General features: G+C 45.7%; 1 protein-coding gene and 1 long non-coding RNA gene across 2 annotated transcripts; one reads left to right on the top strand and one right to left on the bottom strand.

Annotated features, from left to right (window-relative positions):
- Nucleotides 1-3,747: 3,747 nt before the first annotated feature.
- Nucleotides 3,748-13,110, top strand: ATP5PD (ATP synthase peripheral stalk subunit d). The gene is made up of 6 exons (XM_040435692.1): nt 3,748-3,878; nt 7,299-7,429; nt 9,973-10,069; nt 10,153-10,224; nt 11,888-11,950; nt 12,930-13,110. The coding sequence occupies exons 2-6, from the start codon at nt 7,308-7,310 to the stop codon at nt 13,059-13,061; spliced, it is 486 nt and encodes a 161-aa protein (XP_040291626.1). The 5' UTR covers nt 3,748-3,878; nt 7,299-7,307; the 3' UTR covers nt 13,062-13,110.
- LOC121003797 lies at nt 7,627-9,319 on the bottom strand. The gene is made up of 2 exons (XR_005779606.1): nt 9,070-9,319; nt 7,627-7,950 (listed from the first exon to the last, which is right to left on the bottom strand). It is a non-coding gene; the product is annotated as an uncharacterized LOC121003797 (long non-coding RNA).
- Nucleotides 13,111-18,710: the final 5,600 nt, after the last annotated feature.

Below are 18,710 nucleotides of genomic sequence, written 5' to 3'. Positions count from 1 at the left end.
TACACTGTGCCACACAATATACAGTATACCTCTACACTGTGGAGTCTGTTCTCTAAGCACCCTTGTTCTGTGGCAGCGGACAGAAATAATCTGGAAGTGCCCCTCCCGAGACCAGGCTCTGGATCCGCCACTGGTCTGGACCGCTCACAGGAGTGTACATTTCTTCTAAACTGTAATCCGTAACCTCTGACCTGCAGAAATCAGCACTCGCTCGGTAACAACTTACAGGCAGTGCCTGTAGGCTGTAGCCTGGCCCTGTTACCGAAGCTAGCCGAGTGGTGTAAGGTTAAGGTATTAGTACAGATGAGCGGCCGCTGAATCCTGATTTAAAGTTAAAGTTACTGCAGGATATGGATTATAGTTTAGAAATGCCAAATGTACACTCCTGTGAGCGGCGGGGAGGGGGATCTGTGGATGACACTGTTATAGGGAGGGGGATCTGTGGATGACACTGTTATAGGGAGGGGGATCTGTGGATGACACTTTTATGGAGGGGGAAATGGGGATGACACTGTCATGGGGTGGATCTGTGGATGACACATATAGCATAAGATGCTATATACGGTAAGTGTCATCCACAGATCCCCCTGTGTCATCCACAGGGAACTAGGACATGTTTTTTTTTTAAAACCACAGACAGCAGGACTTTTCTTCCCTGTTGCAGTTTTAGGTATTGGGTAAAGTATCGCAGCATTTCTAAGCGTACTTGTGTAAATGTATCGTTGTTATAGTTGCCCCCCCTACTTTTGTCCTGGCCCCCCGGGTGCCCCCCCCCCCCCCCAAAATTTGAAAGCTAGAGACGCCACTGGTGTCATAGAGTTATGCTCCTGGTCTGGATTTGCCATCTTCCAGGGTGAGGGCCACCTAGTGGGACATCAATGTCATTCAGATGTTTCCCCATGTCACCTTCCCTTCCTATTATGTTTCTATGTGTGGTGTTGTTTGTATGGGTTGGTGTTTGATGTCTAGTTGTTGTTACATGTCTGGTGGTGTTTGTTGTCCAGCATGTTTTCTAGACATCCCCCTGTCTATTTGTTGTGACCTCCGGAAGGGGGCGTCAGGGTTCCCCGGAGGGGGAACCACTAGTCAGTGTGCAGCTCTGCCGGGGGGCCGCCATGCATCCTGTCCGCATGGGGCTCCAGTTGTCGTTGTTGTCGCGGCAGGTAAGTGCGTGTTGTTTCTGGGCTCTTACCTGCCGATTCAGTAGCTGTTCACTGCCTGTCCTTTTCCTTGCAGCTAGGCTGGTGAGACTCCTGTTCATCCGTGTCTTGGAAAAACAGGTCGCCTCACCCCTGCTCCTATTCCAGGGATTATCAGGGTCTGAGCTTCCTGGGTATGAGCCGTCCTACCATCTGAATCTGCTCATAGGAGTCAGGGCGAAGATTAGGGAAGCTCTAGGAGGTGACCTGCTCCCTTATCCGAGCTTCCAGGCCTAGCTGCTTCCCCGTTCTCCTATGTTATACGGTGGGGAGTTTCTCCCCCACTCCCCACCGTGACAAGATACAGACATAGGAATATCCACAAATCCTCTGGATACCAATTTCACAAAAAGATCAATAGAGGGACACAGTGAGAGGGGTGGAAACTTTTTGGACTTACATTTAATTGATGGAGGAATCTCATCATCTCTAGCTTGTTCGTTTTCATCCAATAGTTCCTCCAAAGTCCGCATAGCCTATTGTTCTTCTTCAGTGGTAAAAATATCAGTATCCCCCTCCTATGGTTCCACTTTTTAAGAAGTAACGAGCGGGCGGCGGACCTGGTCCATGACCCTGGTAACCAAACCAGTCAGCCAATATATACCGTACATAGCTATTTAGGATACACAGTGAATTATTAACTTTAATAACAAATCACAACATTTAATTAACCTTTGGAATTGTCCTCTGGGGCGCTGCAATGAAAACACAAAACACTCCATTATTATCAAAGGGTCTAGCGGGTGCTGTTTGTGTCTCCAGTCTGACAGACCCAGAACTTCATTTTCGTTGTTCTGCTCCTATAATGTGAATACGCCTTAAAAATCACAGCGGCCGCGTGTTATCTATTCTCTGGAATCGTGTTAGCGCTGCCACCTACGCATAGTATTCACATAGGATTTACATTGTACGGATCCATTTAACAGTACCCTCCACATGGATGATTTGTGAGCCACATAGGTTTCATCCACGTAACTTCCGTATTAGTCCGTGAGAAATGCACTTGTCATGTTCCCTTGCACGCTGGCTCATGGAGACACAGTATGGCGGTAAAACTCAACATGAAAGTTTGGGGCAAAAACATTGCTACCATAGTTCACTATGTCTTGTCCTATGCCTGCGAAGAATTAACCCCTTCCTGCTATCTGCCATCCATGCACAACAGATGTCGGGTTTATAAACACTGTGTCCACTGAGAAGCTGAGTGGGCACCACAGCCGCCTATCTTACACAGAAGACATCCTCCGGCAGTGTCAACTGCAACCGCAGCATCAGGCTATTTACTAGAAGCGAGATCACAGAAGCCTGCCATAGTAAAGTTCCTATTAAAGGGGTTGTGTCACTTCAGCAAGTGGCATTTATCATGTAAAGAAAGTTAATACAAGGCACTTACTAATGTATTGTGATTGTCCATATTGCCTCCTTTGCTGGCTGGATTCAGTTTTCCATCACATTATACCCTGCTCGTTTCCATGGTTAAAGACCACCCTGCAATCCATCAGTGGTGGTCTTGCATGCACACTATAGGAATAAGAGTCAGCCTCTCTGGTGGCCGGCACCATGGGAGCGCACATAGGCCGGTGCTTTTTCCTATAGTGTGCAAGCACGACCACCACTGCTGGATTGCAGGGTGGTCATAACCATGGAAACAAGCAGTGTATAATGTGATGGAAAAATGAAACCAGCCAGCAAAGGAAGCAATATGGACAATCACAATACATTAGTAAGTGACTTGTATTAACTTGCTGAAGTGAGACAACCCCTTTTCAGGCATGGCTTAAGATAGTGTTATTGCCATAGACAGCAATAGTAAACTATTGCACTCTGTTATGAGTGATCCAACGATCTTATGTTCAAGGTCCCTACAGGGACTAAAAATAAAGTTTTAAAAATATATTTAAAAAAGGCACAAGAAGAACTCATAACTTTAATAAATTGAACAAAAAATAGTAAACATAAACTATTAAGGAGGTATTGCAAGTTTTTATTTTATTTCTTGTGGGACGACTTGTAGTTTTCATTGGTACATAACGCCTTCATTATGCTCCCGGCTCCAGTGTACAGACATTGACACCCTGTGATCCCAGTGCCGATGTCTGAAGGAGATCCCTTCCTCTGAACCAATTAGGTGCCGTGGTTGCTGTTGATAGCTTTGTGAACATCAAACTGGTGTAAAGTAGAACTGGCTTAGTTGCCCATAGCAACCAATCAGATTCCACCTTTCATTTTCCAAAAGAGTGCCGAAAAATGAAAGGTGGAATCTGATTGGTTGCTATGGGCAACTAAATCAGTTTTACTTTACACCAGTTTTGACTTTTGGAAGGCATAAGTCAAAGAAGAGGCTAACAAGGCACGTATGGCCACAGACCGTCAGCACACAGCTCCAACTAACCAACTACTAATCCCCGCCCACACCCACAGCATTTTATACAACTAACGCCTGACGTCAGGACGCCGATCCTCAAGGTCATGACGTCATCTCACGGCCAGTTCGGGGTCACGTGGTAAGCGGCAGCCAATGAACGTTGTCTATTGCTTTGACAGCCTTTCAGTCATTGGCTGTAGCGTTTTCTGTTGGCGCAGGTGATTGGTTGATGCGAGGAGCTGGTGTAGCGTCACTCGCGGCGGTGGCCATTGCAGTGTCCCGGCAAGTGAGGTTGGAGGTCGGTGAGCAGGCAGGTGAGACCGCAGCAGGGCTTTTAGTGTCGGCGACAGGGTTTTCGGTTTGGCTACTTCTGTTGTGCAGTAATTTAGACGGGCATGGTCAGATAGGATGTGCTTATAGGGGAGCTATGGGGAAGTCCTTGAAGCCCCTGCCGTGCACATTAGTACAGTGGGCACATGGTCATGCCATGGCCTTCCATGTCCTGGGCACTTACATATGCCAGCTCTTGGCTGCATTCAGCTGGCCTCCAGCATTTCCGCCCCCCAGGGTTGCACTGTGACATGTGTCTGATCTTCATGCAGATGTGATTGGTGACATTTGGCGCGGTCATGTGACATGTTTCCGCTGGCAGTGTGAACAGACTCTTGCCCCACTTTTCACATCTACTTCCATTGGTTTGCAAGCCCCTCTGTGTAAACTCGCCCCATTCATAAATCAATGAGGTGGTTTTCGGTGCAAAACACTTGGCGGAGTTCACGTGACGGTCGGCAAAATCCGACATGAACTGGTGTCTGACCCTCGCATCTCTGCCGTGTGCACATAGGTTCAGCCTCATTCAGCGGGGCTGGTCCGCATGTGTCAACTCTTTGCACGGTACAAACAAAGACACAGCGTTGGTGGCCACGTCAGTCCACGGATTCCCAGTAAAATCTGTGGGACGTGAAATTCAGGAAAAAGCTGTGCAGCTTACTTAGGCTCCATTCACACGTCCGTGGTGTGTTGCAAATTGCGGACCCGCAACACACCCGCCCGGCACCCCTATAGAAATGCCTATTCTTGTCCGCAAGCTGCGGATAAGAATAGGACATGTTCTATCTTTTGCGGACCTGAAGATCGGGGCCGCGCTCCGCAAATGCGGATGCTGACAGCACACTATGTGCTGTCCGCATCCATTCCGTCCCCATAGAAAATGAACGGGTCCGAACCCGTTCCGCAAAATTGCAGAACGGATGCGGACCTATTTGCGGATGTGTGAATGGAGCCTTATAGAGGACCTTTCACCAAAAAATGCAATACAATCTGACAGCACCATGTTATAGAGCAGGAGGAGCTGAGCAGATTGATATATAGTTTTGTAGGAAAAGATTCAGTAAAACCTGTAACTTATACATTTATATATCAGCTTTTTCTACCTTTTGTGAACAGCATCGGTACAGGAGGGAGGAGTTATCAGTGATTGATGGCATTGTGTACATAGAGTAATAGCTGTCAGTCACTGATAACTCCTCCTCCCTGTACTGATAGCGTCTCACAGGGCTGCAGATGTAAATGTGAAAATTACAGGTTTTACTGAAACTTTACCTACAAAAATATATCAATCTGCTCAGCTCCTCCTGCTCTGTAATATGGTGCTTTCAGATTGCATTGCATTTTTTGGTGACGGGTCCTCTTTAACCCCTTCAGGACCCTGAGATTTTCCCAATTTTTGCGTTTTCATTTTTCACTCCCCGCCTTCCCCATAGTCCTAACTTTTTTTTATTTTTCCATTCACATAGCCTAATGAGGGCTTTTTTTTTTGCGGGACAAGTTGTACTTTCTAATGGCACCATTTACGGTTGCATACTATGTAGTAGGAAGCGGGAAAAAAATTCCAAATGGGTTAGAATTGAGAAAAAACGCAATTCTGATAAAGTTTTTTATTTTTTACACTGTACGCGAGGCGGTAAAATTTACCTGTTATCTTTCTCCAGGTCAGTACGGTTACAACGATACCACACTTGTATAATTTTTCTTAAGTTTTAATACTGAAAAAAAAAAATTAAAACCTTTTGAGGGGGAAATAAAAAATGTATAACCATATTCTGACCCCTATAACTTTTTTAGTTGTGTACAGGGCTGTCTGAGGGCTCATTTTTGCGGGACGATCTGTTCTTTTCAGTGATACCAATTTGACGTGTGTGCGACTTTTTGATCACTTTTTATAAAAAAAAAAAAAAAAAAAATTTTGGTAGTTGAAGTGACAAAAAATGGCGAATTGGCTGTTTTTATTTCTTTCCTGTTACGCCATTTGCCGTATGCCATTTATATTGTTATATTTTTATAGTATAGGGCATTTTCGCACATGGCGATGCCTATGATGTTTGTTTATTTTTTTGAGGCTTGAAGCTTAGGGCTATTTCAGCATTGTAATAGGTTCCCCGATCTCAGCCGGGGAACACTGTTACCGGAACGGAAGCGTGCAACTTCCGCTTCCGGACTGATCAGATGCCGTGGTCACATTTGACCACGGCATCTGAAGGGGAAAATATATGCGATCAGCCTTATGGCTGATCGCATACATGTGCCGCAGGTCTCTGCTATTTAAAATAGCAGAAACCCGGCGGCTATGGCGACGCTGCACGTGCGAGTGGGCGCCATGTTTAGAGACCGGACTTCCGCCATACATATACTGCAGAGGTCCTTAAGGGGTTAAAGACATTGTGCAGCTGGAGACGCCATTCACCTTGGGCTAATAAGTCAGCGGAAAGTCACTCAGGGGCATCAGTTTCCACTAGTGCATTGTGGATGTGACTGTTGTGCATGTGTGAATTAGCCCCTTAAAGGGCTTCTGTCACCCCACTAAACATTTTTTATTTTTTTTTTGTTACTTATAATGCGATTTATGCATACATACTGTAATTAATCATTTTCGTTCAGCAGATTCTGTTAAAAACGTACTTTTAAAATATGCAAATTACCTTGCTACCAGCAAGTAGGGCGGCTACTTGCTGGTAGCAGCCGCATCCTCCGATCCTAAAGACGCCCCCTCCGCATGTTGATTGACAGGGCCAGCGGACGGGATCTTTCTCTGCTGGCCCTGTTTGCATTCAAAATCTGGCGCCTGCGCCGTACCTGTCTTCAGTCGGCGCAGGCGCACTGAGAGGAGGACGCTCGCTCGGTCGCTTCTTCCTCAATGCGCCTGCGGCGGGTGTAAAAATCTTTTTTTTTTTTTTTGTACGGAGAGTCTTAATCCATTTTTTATGGACAGAGCTGTGAGAGGGATTTTTTTTTTTTCATAAATAAGGTGTCGTTTGAAGAGGCCAGCGCCTCTTCATAACTTCGGCGGATCCACCTCCAGCACAGTCTAAATCGGTGGTCTTAATAAATGTGCCCCTTAGTTCTTGGTTTTGCATACATCTGTCACATCTGCAAGAATACAGGCTCCTGTAAATGGCTGTGTATTCTGCTGACCGATGTGCTAGAGACTGACATCTTTCTCCGCTGCCTTGCTTTTCAACCAGTGGCTCTCCATTTGTTGTGATGCTACAACACACAGCCTCCAGTTGTCAGGACATGCTGAGGGTTGTAGTTTTGCAACAGCTGGGATGTAGTAGGTTTATAACCATTACTGTCCTGCTTTTAGCAATGTTATGTATTATCTAGGACCTCCTTGTTTATGTACTTTTTTTTTTTTTTTTACCTTCTCTCATGGAGTTTTGTGTTTCGGTTTTCAGTTCCTAATCATGGCGGGTCGAAGAGCTGCAATCAAGGCTGTGGACTGGTTGGCTTTTGCAGAAAGAGTTCCCCCCAACCAGAAGCCAATGTTCAACGCACTGAAGACTCGCAGTGATTCCATAGCCGCAAAGTGAGAACGCTTTACATCAGGCATGCTCAACCTGCGGCCCTCCAGCTGTTGCAAAACTACAACTCCCATCATTCCTGGACAGCCTACAGAAGGGCATGGTGGGAGTTGTAGTTTTACAACAGCTGGAGGGCCTCAAGTTGTGCATCCCTGCTTTACATGTGTTATGTGACACTGGGCATACTTTTTTGACTCCTAACTGACCACTACCTGTAAAATAAAAACATCCTTGACCGTAAAGGGGTATTCTGAGACTTTTATAGCAATGACCTATCCTCCTGGATAGGTCATCAGTATCTGATCAGTGGGGGTTTCACACCCGGGACCTTGCTGATCAGCTGTTTGGGAAGGCACCGATGTTCGCAGTAGCCTCTTGCATACTTGCTTGCAGCGCTGGGGGCCTGGGTTTGAATCCGACCAAGGACAACATCTGCATGGAGTTTGTATGTTCTCCCTGTCTTTGTGTGGGTTTCCTCCTGGTTCTCCGGTTTCTTCCCACACTCCAAAGACATACTGATAGGGACCTTAGTAGGGATCGACCGATATCGATTTTTTAGGGCCGATACCGATAATTTGTGAACTTTCAGGCCGATAGCCGATAATTTATACCGATATTCTGGGAATTTTCATTTTTGAGAAAAAAAAAATTTCCTACACAAATCTGCTGAAAATTAATGTTTATTGTTAATGTGTATTTATTTTTGTTTTTTTAAATCTTTTTCATTTATACAATTTTTTTTTTTTTTTTTTTTTTTTTTTTTTTACTAACTTTTAGCCCCCTTAGGGACTAGAACCCTTGTCCTATTCCCCCTGATAGATCTCTATCAGGGTGAATAGGAGCTCACACTGTCCCTGCTGCTCTGTGCTTTGTGCACACAGCAGCATGGAGCTTATCATGGCAGCCAGGGCTTCAATAGCGTCCTGGCTGCCATGGTAACCGATCGGAGCTCCAGGCTTACACTGCTGGGGCTCCGATCGGAGGAGCAGGGGAGAGGGGATCCTGTGGCCACTGCCACCAATGAGTAATACTGGGTGGGGGGGCGCACTGCGCCACCAATGTTTTTACTATTGGGATTGGTATGGGGGTGGGGGGCGCACTGCGCCACCAATGATTAATACTGGGGGGCTTGGGGGGGGCGCACTGCGCCACCAATGAAGATAAGTCTCTCAATCATTCATATACAGGAGGCGGGAGCTGGCTGCAGAATCACATAGCCGGCTCCCGACCTCTATGAGCGGTAGCTGCGATCCGCGGCACCTGAGGAGTTAACTACCGCGGACCGCAGCTACAGTTCATAGAGGTCGGGAGCCGGCTATGTGATTCTGCAGCCAGCTCCCAGCTCCCGCCTCCTGTATATGAATTAATGAAAGGCTTATCTTCATTGGTGGAGCGCTGGCCACTGCCCCGCCCCTCCTCTTATGTTCTCTCCTCTCATTGGCGGCAGCAGCACAGGGGGAGGAGACACGGCTTCCTTCTCCCCTGTGCTGCGGAGGGAACACAGAGAGCGCTGAGAGCAGCGCGTTCTGTGTTCCCAATACGTTATCGGTATATCGGCAAAATAGATGCCGATACCGATAACGTTCAAAATCCTCAATATCGGCCGATAATATCGGCCAAACCGATAATCGGTCGATCCCTAGACCTTAGATTGTGTTAATGTCTGTAAAACCCTGCGGAATATGTCGGCGCTATATAAGTGAGTATAATAAATAAATAAATGTGTATGAGGCCTAAAGATTCGCCTCTAGGCAGATGCTAAAACTTTCTACTCAGTAAGCACTAAGGGCTTGTTCACACAAACGTTTTTTGCGTTCCGTATACGGGCCGCATTTTGATTCTGTATACGGAACCATTCATTTCAATGGGTCTGCAAAATTCTGTGGCCCCGCAAAAATTATGAGGCATGTCCTATTCTTGTCAGTTTTGCGGACAAGAATAGGCATTTCTATAATGGGCCTCCTCTTCCGTTCCGCAAATTGCAGAAGGCACATGGGTGGCATCCTTTTTTGCGGATCCGCAATTTGCACGGTCGTGTGCATGAGCCCTAAGGGGTCATTTATAAAAAATAATAATAATATACGCCACCTGTGGGTAAAGGATAAAGTGTCCTCATGGGATAGCCCCTTTAATATAGCCATTATAGTATGAGCGCTTGAAGGGGTTCTCCGTCCATTTGCTGTAGAGGAAAAATTTGTGGTTTTCTGATTTTTGTGCAGCTCCTCCTACTTTACCGAAATTCCTTATTCTTATTAAGGGAGGAAAATGAGCAGGAACCTCTGTAAAGCTAGTCAGCAGTCAGAGTAATAACACGTGGGTTCATTCTCGCTTCTGTGGAGTCACTGGGCAGAGGCTGACGCCATTTCCCAGCACCTGCCAACCCACTTGGCACTGCTGCATTGGGACCTCACTGGTGTGGCAACACAAGCACACTATTGGCCACAATACACTGGAAAATTTCTCACATTGTGGGTGTTACATGATATGCATAGCCTGGTGTTTTATCCAGTGCCCACATTTAGTAACCCCCATCTGTTCATTTTAACAGGTTGACTTCTCTCCCTACCAAGCCTCCTACCATCGACTGGGCATTTTACCGCACTGCAATAGCCAAGGCAGGCTTAGTGGATGAGTTTGAGACTAAGGTAACGTGGGTGCACTTCTCTGGCGTACAGTTATTTTGGAAAAGTGGGCATCTGTTTTAACAAAACATCTTGTGTTTTTCCAGTTCAATGCCACTACTATCCCAGAGCCAAAGGACACCCAGACAGAGAAGATTAATGCCCAGGAGCAGGAATCTGTGAGTAATCACCTCTCTATGATAGCATTAGGGACATTTTTGCACCAGTGTTCTGCCTAGATTTGTGCAGATAAAAAAAAACAAAAAAAAAAAACTGGCGTTCATGTTTTGGACAATTTTTTTGACCCCCGTTTAACTAGGGCACCTGACTTAAAGGGGTATTCCCATCACAGACAATGGGGGCATATCGCTAGGATATGCCCCCCATTGTCTAATAGGTGCGGGTCCCACCTCTGGGACCCGCACCTACATTGAGAACGGAGCGGGGAGAGCAGTGGATGGAGGACCCCGGATTTCCCAGGGTCCGTCCACTACCAAGCGCTGCTCCCATAGAAGTGAATGGGAGCGCACCGCTCGGCCCCTGCTCCCATTCATTTTTATGGAGCAGACGAAAATACTCTATTTTCGGCGGGCCCGTAGAAATAAATGGAGGGAGGCTGCACAGTGCACCCTCCGTTCATTTCCCCGCTCCGTTCTCATTGTAGGTGCGGGTCTCAGAGGTAGGACCCGCACCTATCAGACAATGGTGGCATATCCTTTAAGAGGCGCCAAAATTGAAACAACATTTTTTTATGGCAAATGATTGTCCAAAGTAAGCCAACCAATATGTTTTGTAAAGTCAGACAAAAGTGTTGAAAGGTGCAGGAAATGTATCCTCCAGCCCGAGCCACTGTGACAAGTCTAGGCTTCTCACCTAGGTAAAGGGGTTGTCCTGGTTCAGAGCTGAACCCGGACATAAGCTCCCCTTCACTCATTTACCATGTCTGAGTGGTGCATTTCTAGCTTGGATGCTCCCCCTTGCCCTACACTGCATAGGTCAGGGCAAGACTTGTCTGTTTACTGTTGGTGACGTACCCGGCCTTCTCTCAGTATGCTGGGCGGAGCAGTGATCCTGGTGACGTCACCGGCCGAATGGGCGGTCTTTAGCACTGCCCTAGCCCATAAAACACTGTCTGAACACGGTCAGCTGTCATCTTTTAACTGAACATCCGATTGAATATGAAGGAATTTGTACATGATAGACCCTGCCAGTAGGTCACTCATGTCGTTAGTCGTCTGACCAATTATCTACTTGTCTAAATGAGCCTTAAAGGAGTTGGCCACTTTCTGGCTACTTGTGACTAAAGTGTATGATGATTATATGACACTTAGTGATGTCTCCTTGTTGGGCAAATCTTCTGTGCTGACAACACAGGAGACCTGTCCATAAAATGTCCGCTGATCGAGGCAAAAATAACTCCAGACACATCAGTCAACCTTCTCCGCATAAATACACCACACCTACTGTCTGCACTTGCGATGTTGAAGATTTAGTGCAGCTGTAGTGTATATGAATGGAGGAGACTGAATGATTTGTCTGGTCACATGATCTTCCATCAGCAGCCATTTTATGGACAGGAGCTCTGTGTGGACACCACAAGAGACTTGGCCAACAGGGGCGAATACCTTTATGAAATATAGAAAATGGCACAGAATATCAACAAAGACTATATTAGTAAGTGCCATATAATCATCTCACAAACGCATTGATCAAGAGTAGCCGGGAAGTGGCCAACCCCTTTAAGGCAAAAAAATATATAAAAAATCTGCTCGAAAATCAAATCTTAATGACTTTCCATTGTTTAAGTTCCTTTTGTTGATTTGCCCTATTTTTATTCTAAAGAATAAAGCCGCTCTAGCTTACATTGAAGAATCCAAAGCCAAGATGGCAGTGTTTGAGAAGGAGGTGAGTAGTATGTGCGGACTTGTTCGCTGCCCGCTGGTACATTGTATAGGTGCAGCAGCCTGAGAGCCTGCTTATTGAGATTACACAAAACGTGTTATACACACCGAGGAAGGCAAAAGACCTCCATGAGGCAGATGCCGGTTGCCCCATATTGAATAATTTCTGACACCAAATCTGGCAGTTGGGATAAATTCCTGGACCAGCGTCCCTTGTCCAGAAATCTAGTACTCGGAATGTATGCAATATTCTTGCATTCAAGAAGGGCATCCAGACCCTTCTTGAATCAACCATCACAACATCTTGAGACAGAGATTTCCATAGTCTCACGCCCTTACAATAAAAAATCCCCATCTCTCATGACGGTAAAACTTTCTTTCCTCTAGACTAGAGATCAGCAGCCTCCAGCACTCCAGCTGCTGTGAAACTACAACTCCCATCATGCACACTTCACTGTTCTTGTAACTCCCGCAGAAGTGAAAGGAGGATTCTGGGAGTTGTAGTTTCAGAACAGCTGGTGTGCCCGAGGTTGCTGATCCCTGCTCTAGACAGAGGATGCCCTCTTGTCATGGTTCCAGGTCTAAGTATGGAAAGATCATTAGCAGGATCTCTGTACTGTCCGTTCATATATCTGTACATTGTAATTAGATCTTCTCTAATTTTTTCCTAGACTAAACAAACCCAAGTTTGATCCTCAGTATAATATTTGGGTTTTAAGGGGGTTGGCCCATCTGAGACATTGACATATTGCTAGGATATGTCGTCAATGTCAGATAGGTGCGGGTCTCACCTTTGTCTTTCAAGGGCTGTCCTCCCAATGCACCTCCACAATATCCTTTCCAGGTGGATGCCAGACATGGTATAACTCTAAAGCCCAGGGGAAGATGTTTGCCACCTGTTGCGACCATAGCCAGAGTATAATTTCATTGTGTTCTGAACATTCTTGATTTTCTCAATTTGACCATTTTATTATATCCTGCAGCTGGTCAAGTTCAAGAACATGATTCCCTTTGACCAGATGACCATTCAAGATGTAAATGATGCTTTCCCCGAGACCAAGTTGGATAAAGAGAAGTATGTCTACTGGCCCCACAAGCCCATCGCTGACTTATAAACTGTACTGTTCTTCCATACTAGAAGTCAATAAACCATGTTGTAACGTTTTCTGTTTCTGGAGCAATTTTATTACATCCATTACTGGTTGGGTTCATCCAGATGACAGCAGAACCAGTTGTGTTCAGCCAAACGCGTTTCTATCTGTGGTTCTGCTCAGATCTGAGGAAAAGAAATCTCAACTCCTCTTCTAGATCCGCCACACAGTGGATAACAGTAGTGCCTGATGGACCCAAATGACATATAATATGAGCTCTGCTGAGGTGTGCATCGATTGATGAGAAGATGGTCCTGCAAAGTATTCGGAAAGTCTTCAGACCCTTTCACTTTTTTCCCATTTTGTTATGTTGCATCCTTGTGCTAAAATGAAAAAAAAAATAATAATCCTTTCCCCCCCCCATCATTCTGCACTCAATACACCATAATGAGAAAATGAATACAGAATGTTAGAAATCTTAACTAATTAAATGAAAAGGAAAAAAAAAAAACTATCACATTTACATAAATATTCAGACCTTTTATTTAGAAATTAGTTGAAGCACCTGTGATCACAGCTTCCAGACTTCTTGGGTATAATGCCACAAGATTTGCTCACCTAGATTTGGTGATTTTCAGCCATTCATCAGAGGTTGGATGGGGACGGTTGGTGGACAGCCATTTTTTACTTTACTCCAGAGTTGTTTGATTGCGTTCAAGTCAGGGCTCTGGCTGGGCCACTTAAGGACATTGAGTTGTCCCTAAGCCACTCCTGTGTTGTCTTGGCTGTGTGCTTAGGGTCGATGTCTTATTGGAAGGTAATCCTTCAGCCCCGTCTGAGGTCCAGACCAGTCTGGATCAGGTCTCTCTGTACTTTGCTCCATTCAGCTTTCCCTCAACCTTGACCAGTCTCCCTGTCCCAGCCACTGAAAAAGACTCCACAGCATCATGCTGCCACCACCGTGCTTCACTGTAAGGATTGTATTGGGCAGGTGGTGAGCAGTGCCTGGTTTCCTCTAGACCTGACGCTTAAAATTTAAGCTAAACGGTTCAGTCTTGGTTTCATCAGACCAGAAAATCTTGTTTCTGAGAGTCCTTTAGGTGCTTTTTTGCAAACTGCAGGAGGACTTTCACGTGTCTCTTTACTGAGGAGAGGGTTCTTTCTGGCCACTCTGCTATAAAGCCCAATTAGTGAAGTGCTGCTGTGATGGTTGACCTCCTGGAAGTTTCTCCCATCTGCACACAGGAGCTTTGGAGCTCAACCAGAGTGACCATTGGGTCCTTGGTTATCTCTTGCCTAGATCCCCCACCCCCATTACTTTAGTGCACTTTACATGAGCCGAGAATTGAAAAGATCTTCACGAACAATGAGAAATGCTTGTTCATCGGGTAATTGGATTGATGGTGGGAAACAACAAGTCTGTAGGAAGAGTGATGACATTAGCGATCGCTCCTCCATACTTTGGAGGAGATCTGCATCAGTATCCTCGGCTAACTATCAGCAGATTGTTGGGAAGGAAGGTTCCTTCCTGACAATCTGCTTGTACATCTTTCCTTTATAAAGGGACCTTTAGTTTGGTGGGGCGGCCAGCTCTAGGAAGAGTCCTGGTTGTTCTACACGTCTTCCTTTAAAGAATTATGGAGGCTGCTGTGATCTTGGGAACCTTCAGTGCAGCAGAAGTTTTTTTTGTACCCTTCTCCAGATCTGTGTCCATACAATCCTGTCTGTGAGCTCCACAGGCAGTTCTTTTCTCCTCATGGCTTGGTTTTGGCTCTGATATGCATTGTCAGCTGTGGGACCTTATATAGACAGAGCTGTGTCTTTCCAAATCATGTTCAGTCAACTGAATTTACCACAGGTGGACTCCAGTCAAGGTGTAGAAACATCTCATAGCTGATCAAGAGAAATGGGAGGCCCCTGGAGAAATTTCAAGTATTATAGCAAAGGGTCTGAGTACTTATGTCCATGAGAAATTTTAGTTTTTTTTCCCTCTTGAATAAGTTTTCTAAACATTTCTAAAATGTTGTTTTCATTTTCTCATTATGGGATATTGAGTGCAGAATGGTGGGGGATAAATAGATTTTTATTTTATTTTAGCCTAAGGCTGCAACATACAAAATGAATGCATTGGATATTTTCCACTAAATCTAAAACAATCTGCAGCGGGAGTCTCCTGACGAAGCCAACAGAGCTGTGAACAGAGCCTAAAAGATAGTTAAGTGTGATCCATAGTATGGACGACCATTATCTGATCCTTTATTGAACATAGACTAGAATCCTAAAATGATATTACACAAAAGGTACAAAAAATAAATCTCCCAGGATTCTTAGTTAGTGTCTGTTGATTTGCACTATGCAATATTCTGATGTAGTAAAAACGAAAGTGCTAAATGAGATAAATGGAGGCTGATCAAGCCAAATACAATGGGATCAGACCATCATCATCTGTGTTTAGTGACATTACAACTCTCCTCCCGTTGGGGTACATATCTGGATCAGATTTACAAGGCAAACTATATCAGAAAATGACTTTGTATACCCTCTTTGCACCAGAGTTGCTAAAGCATTAGCAAGTGGTGTCCAGTGCCACGGAATGTGTGGTTTAACTCTTTTTGGACGTGAAGATGTACTAATTGAACGTGTCACTATATGATGATGGTGAAAATTTATAGTGACTTTGCCATCGCATGTGTATCTTAGGGACTTTTCTTCATGTTATCACCCCTCTTACCAAAAAGGCTGTATATTTGCCTCTGGCAAATTTCGGAAGTTGGGGGTCTTTTTTTTTTTTTTCACTGTAGGAGTAAGAATATATGCAATTTAGATCACCCCCTGGGGCTAATCAATGCCGTTCATGATGTATACTGGCATCCGAATCATGGTGACTTTTGGGCTCTTCAGTTACACTTGCATGAAGGTGGCCCGGATTGTAAAAGGCTAGGTGGATTATTTTTATTTTTTTTACAATGCGTCAGGCGTCTACTTTGTCATAAGTGTGAAAATTGTCCTGACAGCAAAAAGGGTTAATTAGCTGAACTCCTTGCAGCAAAATATTTCTGCGGATGTAATCTTAAAGGGGTTGTGCGGTTCTTTTTAACTGATCTATATTTTGGATAGATCATCAGCATCTGATCGACAGGGGTCTGTCAACTCAGGACCCCCGCCGATCAGCTGTTTGAAAAGTCGGCGCGCTCCAGTATCGCGACTAGTATCACTGGCCTGGGTGGGGCTAAGCTCCGTTCACTGGAATGGGGTTTAGTCCTGCCCAGGCCAGCGATTACTAGTCGTGACGTCACTGATCCTAAGGGAAAAAGAGAGAAGGCCGCCCCGCTGCCTTCTCAAACGGCTGATCGGCTGAGGTCCCAGGTGTAGGACCCCTGCCGATCAGTTAAAAAGAACGGCCCGACCCCTTTACATTAGGCATCCCCCAAAATCTGTGCTGTTCATTTCATCAGTAGATGAAAGCCTTGTTTACGTGTAATGTAATCATGGATTTTCAGTGCACCCCAAATATGTGTGACAATTCCGTGACCTCTGAATATTCCCGCTCACTGACAACAAGTGATTGAACTGCAAAACCATTTTAAAAGGGGTTGTCTGGCTGATTCACAGGACACACAGGAAACGACCGCTCAGCCAATCACTTGCCGCAGAGTTGACCTGCCTCAGCCAGTGATTGGCTAGATGGTAACGTCCTGTGTGGCAAGAGGCACACCAGGAAGTAGAGACCCATAGGGACCCGGGAAACCCTGTAATGTGAGCCTTTAGAACTTAAAACCGAACTCGGCTTAGGTTCCGAGGTACTAGTCGGAACCGAAGCTGAATTCATTTTCAAGTGGTTTTCCACCAATGGGGGGAGGGGGGGTGCATTGGTATTTAAAAAAAAATAAAAATAAATTCTTCCTCCTCATGGCCTCCGAAATCCCGCGCAGGCGCAGTATCACTGAGTGCCTGCGCCTGTACGATACTCCTGCTCCACAGGGCAACAGCGCTCTGATTACGTCACTGGGCTCGGCGCATGCCCAGTGACACTATTGAGGCTGTTGCCCTCTGGAGCAGGAGTATCGTACAGGCGCAGGCACTTAGTGATACTGTGCCTGCGCAGGATTTCGGAGGCCAAGAGAGGAGGAAGCAAGGACGGTGCAGTGAATAAATTAAATGACGTAGTGGAGGGGGCGGCGCCGTTCGGCTCCGATGTGGGAGGACATTTGTTTCTTAGGAGGCTTGCTGGGCTTGGAAGAAAGGCGGGCTGGGCACTGCAGGGGGCATTACTGGGCACTAGAGCAGAGTAATAACGCCCCTCTGGGCACCTTGAGACTTCATTTGCATATCAGAAAAATCGCTTTTTCATCTGAATGAAAAGTTGAATAAAAGAAAGACACATGCAGGAATGAAGGTGCTTTATTGCACATTGCTATGTTAACGGTTTTATATGGTCAAAATAGGTGACAGATTCCCTTTAAATGTAACATCACGCCTTGAGGTGTGTGTTGCCCCAGACCATACCTGTGTCTCTCAGCAGTTTGGGAAATCCTCCTAATCTACACATCATCAGGTATCCAACTGGAAGGGGCCAGAGAGTCCTTACATAATGATGATGCAAAGGAAATTCAGTACGTTCTTTACAAACACTGCAACCACAAAAGAAACCCATCTCGTGTAAAGCTACACTCAGTGGCGTAACTAGAACTGACTGGGCCCCACAGCAAATTTTTGAACAGAACTTCAAATACTGGCCTCTCTTCTCCTCCTATGGATGCCTCCGCTGATAGGTCAGCACCGTGTGTAGGCACCATGCTGTGACCTAACGTCAGCTCATAGTGCACTTCTACGCACACTACCTCCCGTCGTGAAGCGGTGTGCTGCCAGGACTTAGAGAAGAACAGGGAGCGGTGAGTAATACTAGCTGTTCCCTGTGCCCAAAAAATATAATCCATTTGTCGTCCTCCTGGGCCCCTTCCCATGCAGTTATATCCAATTACTTTTGACATCTCTGATTGGAATTATTCACTTTTCCCATTGTTTCCATTTGGCCCGGACAACCATGACCCCTTCCAGCCTAGACTTCCGTCCTAGTCGGCAGAGACATCTTTGGGTCCTCACTTTTCCAAGAACCTCCCTACCTTTCCCCAAACAACACAAACTCCCCATCATGCTGATGCCCCTAATTCTATGCCTGTAGCTACCCTATACACCCCTGTTACTGTAACTGCTGCGTTGCATGGTGCCCCCAAATATTGTACTATTATATTAGATAGAATGGTGCCATAATAGAATTACCCCCTCCTTCAAAATAGTGGCACATAGGCACTCCAACGTGATGACGGCTTGCAGACCCTGTCCTGAGCATCCAGTCAGCAGCGAGTATTCACAGCGATGCGATGAAATGGAGGAGGTGAGTTTTTTATTTTTTGCACAAGCAGAGAAGGGGGCAGTAATGGGGACATTATTAATTCTGGGGGGCACTATTAATTCTGGGGGGCACTAATGGGGGGCACTATTAATTCTGGGGGCATTAATGAGGGCATTATTAATTCTGGGGGGCACTAATAGGGACATTACTATTACTGGGGGGCACTAATAGGGACATTACTATTACTGGGGGGCACTAATAGGGACATTACTATTACTGGGGGGCACTAAAGGGGCATTACTATTACTGGGGGCACTAAT

The sequence above is a fragment of the Bufo bufo genome, chromosome 6 (genome assembly GCF_905171765.1).
Source record: "Bufo bufo chromosome 6, aBufBuf1.1, whole genome shotgun sequence".
NCBI lineage: Eukaryota > Metazoa > Chordata > Amphibia > Anura > Bufonidae > Bufo > Bufo bufo.
Note: the sequence above shows the minus strand (reverse complement) of the source record. Positions and strands in the feature narration are given on the sequence as shown.

What these genes read in the sequence shown, in the direction of transcription:
- ATP5PD (XM_040435692.1), top strand. Translation starts at nt 7,308, where the DNA reads ATGGCGGGTCGAAGAGCTGCAATCAAGGCTGTGGACTGGTTGGCTTTT. An exon ending in TGGATGAGTTTGAGACTAAG is followed by an intron (nt 10,070 to 10,152) that starts GTAACGTGGGTG and finishes GTGTTTTTCCAG; the next exon opens with TTCAATGCCACTACTATCCC. An exon ending in TGGCAGTGTTTGAGAAGGAG is followed by an intron (nt 11,951 to 12,929) that starts GTGAGTAGTATG and finishes TATATCCTGCAG; the next exon opens with CTGGTCAAGTTCAAGAACAT.